The 12,136-nt window shown below is 46.8% G+C and overlaps 1 protein-coding gene across 1 annotated transcript in view; it reads left to right on the top strand.

Moving 5' to 3' along the window:
• PAPPA (pappalysin 1) overlaps positions 1-12,136 on the top strand; it is a 238,624-nt gene that overhangs the window by 51,295 nt on the left and 175,193 nt on the right. Inside the window, exons 3-4 of the mRNA XM_047768261.1 lie at positions 5,983-6,128; positions 10,352-10,645. Of these exons, the coding sequence (XP_047624217.1) occupies positions 5,983-6,128; positions 10,352-10,645 (440 nt within the window). The remainder of the gene's footprint in view (positions 1-5,982; positions 6,129-10,351; positions 10,646-12,136) is intronic.

The raw sequence follows: 12,136 nt of genomic DNA on the forward strand, positions 1-12,136 counted from the left end.
TCACTGAATAGATGGAGTCTCTGAGCTGCAGGCCAGGCAGCCAAGCAGAGTGGGGATGGGCCAGAAATTCAGGCAGTGCAGGTCCTGTGCAGGGGTGTCCAGCTGAGAGGGGATGTGACACTACAATCCTTCTCATGCTTAACTCTCCAAGCTGTGCCCGCTGGGAAGGAACTCTGTCCATTCTGGAGGGAGAGGCAACTTTACTAGTTGTTACAAAGGTGCCCTCACAGACAGGCTAGTGAGTAGAGGTCCACACCCCTTATTTGACACCTTGGGCAAGTCACTTCACTCCCCTAAGTCCTGGGCTTCCTCATCCCACTCTGAAGTTATGCCGTTTACAAGAGAGGTGCTCAGAAGCTGCCAACCAGGGGTCGCTCTTTCTCTTGAAGGAAAGTTTTAGGAGACACAGAGATGATAAAGCTTTGACTTCCACCTGCTTGAAGCTTACCACAGCCTGATGGAGAAGGTGGGGGCTCACACAGTGAAGAGAACACAAAGCAGGGTGACAAGTACTAGAATCAAAAGTAAGTAAGGGGTTCTATCATGGTGAAGCGGAAATGAATCCGACTTTTATCATGCAGGTTGGATCCCTGGCCTCGATCCATGGGTTAAGGATCTGGCATTGCCGTGAGCTGTGGTGTCGGTTGCAGATGCGGCTCGGATCCCACATGGCTGTGGCTATGGTGTAGGCTGGCAGCTACATCTCTGATCAGACCCCTAGCCTGGGAACTTGCATATGCCACAGGTGCAACCCTAAAAAAAAAAAAAAGCAGGGGGCTTTGAGGAGAGAAAAACTATTTTCAGCTCAGAGGCAGTGCTGGTAATTCTGGTGTCACTAACACTTATCATTGTAAATAATAGTAACAACAATGTGATAAAAAATGGCTAGGCTTATCAGTGAGTGCCTTCTGTGTGCCAGGCACTGTGTGAGAGACTTTTTCTGCCCCTCTTTTGGTCCTTCTGACACCCCTGAGGCATGGACAGCATCACCCCATTTTATAGGGGAAGGTGGTCGGGAGTGGGTGCCTGGCATATTTTACATGCAAGCGAAACTTAGCTGGGAGGGTAAGATTTTAAAAGGCTGAGAACCAGGAAGAGAACGTATAAGGAAGAGAACATATAAGGTAGAGAAGAAAAACCGATGGGCACAACTGGGGACAATCAGAGGTTCTCAGGATGAGGAAACTGTTAAGAACTTGAGCGGGAAGTTGTGGCAGGAAGAGGGTTGGGTGGGTAAGGATGAGACACTGAAAGCTGAGACTAGGAGAGCCACCCGGAGGCAGACGGTCAGTTTAGGTGTTTTCCCAGTGGGAGGAAAAAGGAGATGAGAATATAGTGGGGTGTGTATGCTGAGCTGTCTCATTTCATCCCTCAGGCATCCATCCCCATGAGCTTGTTGGGGCTCAGAGAGGTGAAGCCACTCACCCGTGGACCTAGGTCTGTCTGTCTGTCCAACTGAGTAGTGCCCTCATATAAATGAATAAACACACAGAGGTTTGGGTTTGGACTCATTTTTCTGGGGTAATTATTTTTTAAAAAATAGATATGGCCAATGTATAGTAGGCACACGGGGCCAATCTCCCCACAGTGACAAAATGGAGAGCAAGCAGGTGGCCTTGAGCAAATCCTTTTCCTCCTCTCGTCACCCATCTCCCTAAACTGTCATGGTCCTTCTCAATTTGACCTTCTGGGGTTTCTCCCGCATCTGTCAACATAGGGAATAAAGAAGCCTTAAGGAGGGAGTTCCCACTGTGGCTCAGCAGGTTGAGAACTCAACTAGCATCCATGAGGATGCAGGTCGATCCCTGACCCCACTCAGTAGGTTAAGGAGCCAGCATTGCCACAAGCTGCAATGTAGGTTGTAGATTCAGCTCAGACCCGGCATTGCTGTGGCTGTGGTGTAGGCCGGCAGCTGCAGCTTCATTTCGACCTCTAGCCTGGGAACTTCCATATGCCACAGGTGTGGCCCTAAAAAGACCAAAAAAAAAAAAAAAAAAAAGAAAAAAAGAAAAGAAACCTTAGGGAGATAGGAGGAGGAAGGTAAATACATGGACTCCTGTCCCCAAAGTTTCCCCCTAATCCTTTTGGGAGACACCCAGCTTGGCTCTGCATTGGTGGAAAGAAAGCCAGCGGAAGGAAATCTTTTGGACACAGAGCTGTTTTCCTTTGGATGGGTCCCCCCAAAAGAGCTGGAGAGGAGAGTGGCTGTTGGGGCCTGAGTGGCTGCCGTGGAGTCTTCGTCTCTGTGGGTAATGAGGGCTTTTCAATGTGTGGGAGGCAGAAATGCATAAAGCAAGGGAGAGCCTTCACTACGCCACATATCTGCTTTGGGCCAGAGTGACTAGCACCCCTTGAAAAGACTGGTTTCTATAATCAGGATCAACAACCAATTAAAACCTCTCCCCACCCCGCCCCCACCTCACCCCTCTCTTCGTCTCCTGAAGCTTTCTCAGCCTGGAGCAATGGGGCGAAGAGGTGACTTTTTCTAATAACATTTGTGTTCTCTGCCTGAGAGAACGCTTGATGGAAATGGACAAATTAGAAAAGAATAAATAATGTGGAAAGGGCTGATCCCAGAAAATCTCGGCCACTCTGTTTTTCATCTCCTCCCACGTATTGTTGCCTTTCCCCGTGGCCCTGAGTGAGCTTGGAATTAAGGGGAGGTTGTGAGAAGAGCTGGACACATCAGGATTTGCACTTGGCCTTGTCAGTATTTATGTGATCTCTGAACCCCTGTTCCTTCATCTGTGAGATGGGGATAAATAATAGGAATAGCTAAACATTTACCAAGGGTTTCTACGTGCCCTTTATACTTCCTTTGTTAACATCCCAAATAACTCTATGAGACAGATACAGTTAGCATTCATGTTTTGTGTATAAAGAAATAGGGGTAGGGGAAGTTATCTAAACAGCCTGGGGTGACACAAACATCAGGTGGAAGATCTGGATTTAAACCTCGGACATTGGGGAGTTCCCATCACGGCTCAATGGTAGCGAATCTGACTAGTACTCATGAGGACGCAGGTTCAATCCCTGGGCCCACTCAGTGGAGAAGGGATCTGGCATTGCCCTGAGCTGTGGTGTAGTTCACAGACATGGCTCAGATCCTGCATTGCTCTGGCTTTGGCGGAGGCCGGCAGCTACAGCACGGAGATTCAGTCCCTAGACTGGGAACTCCCGTAGGCCACAGGTGCGCCCCTAAAAACAAGCAAACAAACAAACAAAACCTGGGACTTTGGCTTGAGAATGAGCCCTCCTCCCCACTCGGCCACATTCCTTCAAATGCTGCACGGAGACGGGACAACAGGTATCTGTAGCACAGGGGCTGGCATACAGCAAGAGCTTACTAAATATTGCCTTTGTCCTTCCTCATTCCTACTCTGACCACAGAGAAGACTCTTTTGAGGCTTCCAGTCTAAGAAGCAGAGGGTGGGATCTTGGGAGAGAGGAGGCACGGCAGTAAGATTTCAGTAAGATCTCAGCTTCTGTGGCTTTTCTCGGAATTACTGGTCAGCTCAACCAAGACAGATGTGACCTCTCTGGACCTTGCCTGTTTCTCCCACTGATGTTCACCCTTTTCCTGACAAACTGGGAAAATGGTGGTCACGTGACTAATATGGCTCTTGTTCACATGGGTGGCCAGGAGGGTACTGTAGGATTCAGACATAGCTCTCCTGTCCCTGTTGGGGCAGAGGGGTAGGCTTATGACCCGCAGAAGTGCTCTTGGGAACACCAGGCAGTTGTCAATCATCCCAGTAGACTGATAAAGAAACTGAGCCCTCGTTGGAAGGAAGGACAGAAGCTGAGACGGGACCTCCGTATTTTCCCTTCTTTGTCAGTGTATATTCAGCTCCATCCACGTCTACTGGGTGCTTGCCCAGGGTCAAGCCTGTTTTGAGAACTAGGTAAACAGAGACAAGTTAGGCACATCCCCTGCCCCCAGGGAGCCACAGACAGGGGCAGATGCAAACAGGTGGAGTGTTTGGAATGGGGCGGGAGCACGAACCAACAGGAGGTGAATGAGGACAGAGGTGGAGGTGGGTGGGAGGTGAAGTGGGAATCAGGGGAGTCTTCCTGGAGGAATGGTACCAGAATGGATTTTGGATATGCTCATCGGAAGACAAAATGGGGAGCAGAGTCCCTGACAGAGGGCACAGCATGAGTAAAGGCACTGAGGATAAGACGTCATGGGCATGGGGCTTGGGGGCGGTGGGGCGGCAGTGATGACAAAGCACAGTGGGAAATTCAAGAGAGGGAACAGAGAGAGATGAGGCTAAAGGGGGAGACAGGGTCTTGCAGGCCATGTGGGAATCCCAGACTTTTAACCTGTTTAATCACGTTAGACCACATGTTGCTTATCCTGAGAACAGAGTAACAACACCTCCTTGCAAGACTGGAAAGGAGGTGCAAAGCAGGCCTCCTAGCATAGCTCTCTATCTGCCAAGTCAGTGGTCCGAGGTCCATCCTGAATGGATGAAGTCCGGGAGGCCAGCCCCTGACACCAGGAGGGAAGGAGAAGGGCAGCATTCTTACTGTTGTGCTGGCCAGTCTCTGTGCCAACCCTCCTGGAGAGGCAGCTGTATGAAAAAGGGAAACACTTCCAACTAGCTGTGTGACCAGACCAGGTAGGAAGGTTCTATAAGCCTCTTTTTCTTCCTCTGGTAAATGGGGATAATAATACCACCTACCTCAGTGTTATTAAGAAGATTAAAGGTAGCAATCCATGTAAAGCCAGACCACATAGAAGGGCCCAACAAACATTACATACCATTTGTAGACTTTATCTCACCTGCTCTACCAGGCTGCCTGCTTGCTTATTGATGTATGTTTTTATTCACTGCTTCATTTCCAACTTTAATCAAGAAATGATTATCAGCTATTCACATGGATCCCTGAGATACAACATGGCAGACATAAAATGGGGGCCGAAAGAAGCATGAGCGGGGAGCCAGATACCTCTCTTTTATTAGAAAATGATCCACTGACTAATACACCTGTGACTGATGTGACATGTTAGCTTTACTGTTTCGATGGGAGAGTCATACTCCATGAGGGAAGAGTTCTCATTTATTGAGCACCTAGGCTATGCCAGGCTCTTTCCAAAGACCATCTCTTTCTCTCTCCAATGTATGTTTGTTCAGAGTATTAAAGGGCTGGTGATTGTAGCTTGGGGAATTAATGTACTTTGCAAATATGTCAGTCTATATTCTAGATAGCTACAATGGCAGCTACCCCCAATACAACAATATCCCTTAGTCTACTTCATGGACGAAGAAACAGAGACTTACAGAATGCAGAGTCATCTACGGGAGGCAGATGACACCCCATTGAAAAGAGCATGTGCTTCCAAGCTAGATCAAATTGGTCTTGAAATCCCACTCTGCAGCGTTAGGCAACCTGTTTAATCATGTTAGACCACACGTTGCTTATCCTGAGAACAGAGTGACAACACCTCCTTGCAAGACTGGAAAGGAGGTGCAAAGCAGGCCTCCTAGCATAGCTCTCTATTTGCCAAGTCAGTGGTCCGAGGTCCATCTTGAGTGGATGAAGCAGGGAAAAAGCCAAGACTAGAATGTTTGGCATCCCTGCCATGGTCTGTTCTTGATCTGTATCCACATCCTGTTGCCCTGTCATCAGTCAATATAGCCAAGTCCTTAGGGGCACAGATGTTAACTTTGGATAAATCTGGGATCTGAACTGAATTCTGCTATGGTTTTTAAGTGGAGCAATCTTCAAGTTACTAAAACTCTCAAGGACCTAATTTTTTTTCTTTATAAACTGGGGTCATCTCACTTGGTAATATTGTAATACCATACTATTACATGGTATATAATACTATTGGGGGAAGTCAACGGGGTGATGTGTATAAAGTGCTGAGGCAAGTGCCTGGCACATAGTGACTCAATTAATTTGGGAGTATCTGTTATCTGAATAGACCCTTTTTGGATGGTGATGACAGCCAAGGTTCTTTTTCTCTTACAGAGCATACTTGGATGTTAATGAGCTGAAGAACATTCTTAGACTGGATGGATCAACACATCTCAATATCTTCTTTGCAAACTCCTCCGAGGAGGAATTGGCAGGAGTAGCCACTTGGCCATGGGACAAGGAGGCCCTAATGCACTTAGGTGAGAATTAGAAACTTCTCCAGGAGGAAATTTATTAGTACAGGCATATATTTAGCAGTGATGATGGTGGTGGTAAGGGCTCCTGAATGGTGGTGGTGGTGGAGATGGTGAATAACATATTTACTTACCATTTTTTAAATTTTTCAGAGCTCTTTAGCATTTCAGCCATCAAGCAGTGCTCTGAAGAAAAGCGACTCCTGTTCTGCCGATGGAGAAACTAAGATGTAGAGAGGGAACGAGGCTTATTCAAAGTCACACGCAAGTCAGTGGCAGCACTGCAGTTGGAATTTAAGTTTCCAACTCTATTCACCGAGGCTTTCTCCTTATACTCCCTGCCTCTTAGTTCATGCAAATATCTTCTCAATATGGTAACCACATTGTACTGGCCCAGCCAGTCATGGGTTGGCTTGAAAGACACCAAAGAGGCGAGACAGTTTGTAAGAACTCCTTGTTCCTCCACGTTCCACCCACCAACCAGGAACTCTTCTTACATTCGAATTATGCATGTCTATAAACACAACACATGTTTATACAAACCAGTCACCCAGAGGCAGATATGACAATGGTTTCTGCACCAGGCCCTGTAAGCAAACATCGTTTCACTGTCATTGTTGTTTCATGTTCTTTCATTTTCATTTTCCCATGTTTTCTTCTAGTACGTGTTTTTATGTAGACATACATTTTTTAACCTGTGCTTATTTGAAATCATAGCATAGATGCAATGGTGTGTTCTTTTTTCACTTAATATTATGCTCTCTACATTTTACCCCATTGCCAGTCTTCTTAATTACTCTCCACCCCCAATTTTTTTTTTTTTCTACTTAACATCACAAGAGGAAAGCATCTCCCTGGCTTATGTCTAGTTCCCTGAAGATAGGTTGTTTTTTTTTTTTTTTTAAATGGCCACAAAACATTGAATGAGTGCACTGTGATTAATTTAGCTATTTTCCCCTTGATAGAATGTTCCAGTTATTTACACCAGTTATTGGTGATGACTCAGTGATACCTTCCTCTGAAATGGTAGGGCTCAGCAGAGTGACAGGGCTGGATCTTCCCCCTGGCCTGTCTGGTCTCCCGGTGGTACAGCCAGAGTCCAGTGGTTTCTCTAAATCCACAATATCTTAGGGATGAGGGACTCTGCAACTTCAAACAATGACATCATGTTGAGTCAGACTCTAGACTTCAGTTCCCTCCAGACCACTATCTTCTCCTAGTTGTTTTTAAGAGCGTGAAACCAATTTGTGTGAGTGTGTATGGACAGATCCCTCTATGTGGTTGTGTAAATAGAGATAGATACAAAAATAATTAACTCATGCTTCTCAACTGGGGTGGGGGGTGTGTGCAGATTTTATCTTCCAGGAGACATTGGGCAAAGTCTAGAGAAATTTTTGGATTTTGCAAATGGGGCGCTGCTGCTGGCATCTAGTGGGAAGCAGCCAACGATGCTGCTGGATCTCCTCCTACAGTACCCACAAGAAAGAACTACCCGGCCCCAAATATCAGTAGTGCTATTGTTGGGAAACCCTCAGAGGGATGATGGATGGGTAGACAGGCAGACCTAGACAGACAGGGGCTGAGCAAAAGAGAGCATGACGCTTAGGCAAGCTGCAGCTGATTAGCTTACATCACAGGCCTGGATGATGTGTGGGAACCTTGCTGGCCCAGAGCCATGATTCATGGTTGTTCTCAGCTGTGACTTAACTTAGCGGGATGGCCTTAGGCAAGTCTCTTTCCTTCTCCAGGTTTCAGTTTCTTCAGATTTTAAATGAATAGGTTAGAGCAGAGGGCCTCCAAGGACCCTTCTCAGTGCTGAAATTCTGTCCACTTGGAAGAGCAACCCAGAGGGTCACGATCAGCGTCTTAGAAGGCTTGAACAGCGGCTTCTAAAGTTAGAGAAAAAAAAAAAATACTCCTGATAATTCCACGAATTTCAGAGACTGGCTCAGGACCAGGAGTACAGAAGGCTATAAATCCATAGCATGTTATAGTATTTCAGGATGATGTCAGCCTGGAGCTATTTCACCTTTTTAAGAGAAGCCGTGAAACAGGACCCAAGCTCTGTGCTGTCGCTCTGTGAAAAGGGGAGAGTTGGGAGGGGAGGAGGTAAAACCCACAGAGCCAGCCCTGGACATTAAGTCTGCAGTCTGTCATTATTGCTGGAAATACCTGTGGGGTCCTGCCCGCCTCTTCCCCCCTGCCACCTCCGCCCCCACCACCAATTCCCCATTTTACCTCAAAGTTCAAGCTTTATAGGCAAACAGCGAATCATCGGCACTATGGTAGCTCTTTACTTTAGAGCTCACCAGAGATACAGAGCCACTTCGCCAAGGTCACACAGCCAGTACAAAACAGCATGATTGCAACCCATGTCAGGCTAACACCAGCTGTCCTCCAGGCTGCCACCTCCCCATCCCAAGACGTGTGATCACAAGCAATTCCTCTGCAGTAGGCCCAATCCAACCCAATTTATTAGAACCATATTTCTTTTTTTTAACCCTCTTTTCCTGCTGTTATACCACCATCCCTGGAAAAAGCCTTGGGTGGGAAGGAGATTGTGTTTCATGTTGTGATTGACAGAAAATAATTGAGAGAGATTTCCTGTCTCAATTTCTCTTCCTCCCTGCCTCTGCCTGCCCCTTCTCACATACACACGCGCATGCACACCCCCACACATACACACCCTCTCATACATCTCTATCTTCGTGCTGGAAGGCTCTGAGCGGTTTAGAATTAATAGGCACCGTGAGCCCCATGGCTGAGCAAGCTCACCCTCCCGGCAGTTCAGTCCGAGATAACACTCCCCCCATGCCTGCTGCAGGCTCGCCAGTACAAATCAACAAGGCCCTGAGTCCTTGCCGTTCTTTTCTGAGATGCTGCTCTGTACCTAAGGTCACTGCCTGAAGGTTGTTCAAGACTTGAATCTTCACCTTCCCTGAAACACACTTGCCTTTTCCAGTTGAACTCTCCCTGCCAGCCTGTGTGTATTTCTCCAGTGCCTAAAAATGAATATCGAACCGTGGTACCCATTGAATTTACTGAGATCTGGTCCATCTCTGGCCATGTTAAGAAACATTCAGTCTTTTAAGAGACATGGGGTGGGTTATTGCTTCTCAAACTAGGACATACAGGCAAGTTGTCTGGGGCTCTTGTTAAAATACTTATTCTGATTCTGAAGGTTTAGGGTGGGCCTGAGATGCTGCATTTCTAATCACCCTCCAGGTGATGCTAGTGCTGATTTTCTTGAGGTAAATTTGGAGTAGCAAGTAGTTATAAGTAAGGCACTTGTTGTATGTCAGGTGCTGTGCTGGCTGTTTACACATGACCAGTTAGACCTCTCAAAACCTCTTTAATTGGGTCGCTGTTCAGCAGATATGCAACATACATTTAATGAGAAGCCGTATTTACATTCTGGGCCCTGTGGGAGGCATTAGCAGATTTGATTAAGAGCCTTAGCTTTGAAACCCAAGGATTTCAGGTTCAAATCCCAGCTCCCCACCTCCTAATTTAATCACAGACCAGTTACTTCACCTCGCTGTGAGTCATTGTCCCCCTCATTGGGTAGTGAGATGAGCACGTGTGAGTACATGAACCACTAAGCACGGGGCCTGCAGTTACATAGTAAATGCTCAAGAAACATTAACTGTTATGACCAGCGTTATAACGGTGAGCATGCTATGGTGCTGGCCTTCATGAATTGACATCCTCACAGGGTCCAGAGCTACAGAAATGGGATTTAGAGGTGGCTGTCGATTTGCTCAACCTCACAGAGTTGGTAAAGGCAAAATGAGAACCGGAACCAAGGTGTCTGGCCTTGAGGGCTTCGTTTCAACAGAGGCATATAGGGATATTTGTACACTAGGGCGTGCCTTACTTTCTAAGAAGAGGTTGCATTTGCCAGCCCAGAAATCAGAGTCCTTGAATTCTAGCCATGCCCCTTCTTTTAGGTAGTTTGAAACCACCTTGGATAAGTTACCTCATTTCTTTAGGCATTGGTGTTTTCAACTGAAACATGAAGGGATTGCACAAGATGACTCTTGGGACTCCTTCCTACTCAAGCAGTGATTCATATCACAAGTCCTAACAGCTCTCAGCGGAGGAGGCATAGGGTGGAGAAGCCTGTGGTTACTTCCAGCAGCACCCCATTACTCTTGATTGATTTGGGGATTCTTGCATCAGGAAGCAGGGTGCCCAGTTTGCCTGACGCTCTTGTTTTCCCTTTGCAGGTGGCATCGTCTTGAATCCATCTTTCTATGGCATTCCTGGGCACACCCATACCATGATCCACGAGATTGGGCACAGCCTGGGCCTCTATCACATCTTTCGAGGCATCTCCGAAATCCAGTCTTGCAGTGACCCCTGCATGGAGACAGAGCCCTCCTTCGAGACCGGAGACCTCTGCAGTGACACCAACCCAGCCCCCAAACATAAGTTCTGTGGTGACCCTGGGCCAGGGAATGACACCTGTGGCTTTAATAGCTTCTTCAACACTCCTTACAACAACTTCATGAGCTACGCAGGTAAGGCCCCACACTCTGCATGGTGCAAGGGGCTAGATGTCAGATGTGGCTTTCAGTCCTGGCTCAGAGCATCCTTGAGCAAGCTACTTACCTTTCCTAAGGTGTCTTCATCCCAACCATTCTTCACCTCCAAGTAGTGGAGATCCTGTTCCTTCCGCAAGCACCTTGGGGGTACCGGGAAGATGTTGTATCTGAGAGATGCTCAGAAAGACACTTTAGGAAACTGACCAGGACCGAAAATCAGGAAGCCTGGGTAGAAGGCCTTGGTCTTCCACAAGGTCACCTAATGCCTTGGGATCTGTCACATCCCATCTCTGAGTTCCACTTTCCTCAAGAAAATGGAATCTTTAGAATTGATCTCCGAGATATCTCCTAGTTTTGTGGCTGTCATTTTCTAAGCTGGTGGTTGTTGAAACTTTTTTGAGAGCGCAGAACTCTTACATGCTCCTTTATTGTTTTATTACAGAAAAAAAAAAGATTGCTTTTGGCTTTGCAAATAGGAAATTATTCCATGAGATGGATATGTTTTTTTTTCCCTCTATATATCCTTTCAAAGCTCTTTTATCTACCATGGGTAACAGTGTTAAGGACGGACTCTTTGGGTTCTAAGATGTTCTCCACTTCCTTTTAGCATATGTCAAGGCCACTTCTAGCCCTATAACATCTTTGGCAAATTAGAACAAGATATCCTTTCTTTAGGGAGGTCACGGCCCTCAGCACTCCCTAAGCCAAGAGTTCTTGGGTAAGGCACTATCCTCAAGGTTGCACGTGGTAGCCCCACATCAGATTCTATTATAATATTCAATTTAGATGTCCTCTTTCCCCCACCTAAGCAGCGAGTTCAGTAAATACAAAGATTGCCTCTAATACTTCAATAACTTCTCAGCACCTAGCACAAGGCCTGGTGCTTGGGAAAAAAAAAAAGTTTGTTTGGAAGCGGGGGGTGCTCCTGTTGTGGTTCAGTGGATTAAAAACCTGACTGTATCCATGAGGATGTGGGTTCGATCCCCAGCCTCACTCATTGGTTTAAGCATCCTGCATTGCCATGAGCTGTGGTGTAGATCACAGATGTGGCTCAGATCTGGTGTTGCTGTGGTAATGGTATAGTCTGGAAGCTGCAGCTCCAATTCGACCCCTAGCCTGGGAACTTCCATATGCCGCCGGTGCAGCCCTAAAAGGGGGGGAGAAAAAAGAAGAAGAAGAAAGGGAGGGGATTCCTGCTTTGGTGCACTAGGTTAAGAATCCAACTTCAGTGGCTCAGGTTGCTGTGGAGGTATGGGTTCAATCCTTGGCCCCCTGCAGTGGGTTAAAGGATCTGGTGTTGCTGCAGCTGTAGCATAGGTTGCAGCTGCAGCTCAGATTCAATTCCTAGCCCAGGAACTTCCATATGCCTCAAGTGTGGCCATAAAAAAAAAAAAAAAGAAAAAAGAAAGAAAAAGGAAGGAGAAAGGCAGTACAGGAAGAAAATGAATTGATTCTCTAATAACAGGT

The sequence above is a fragment of the Phacochoerus africanus genome, chromosome 2 (assembly GCF_016906955.1).
Source record: "Phacochoerus africanus isolate WHEZ1 chromosome 2, ROS_Pafr_v1, whole genome shotgun sequence".
NCBI lineage: Eukaryota > Metazoa > Chordata > Mammalia > Artiodactyla > Suidae > Phacochoerus > Phacochoerus africanus.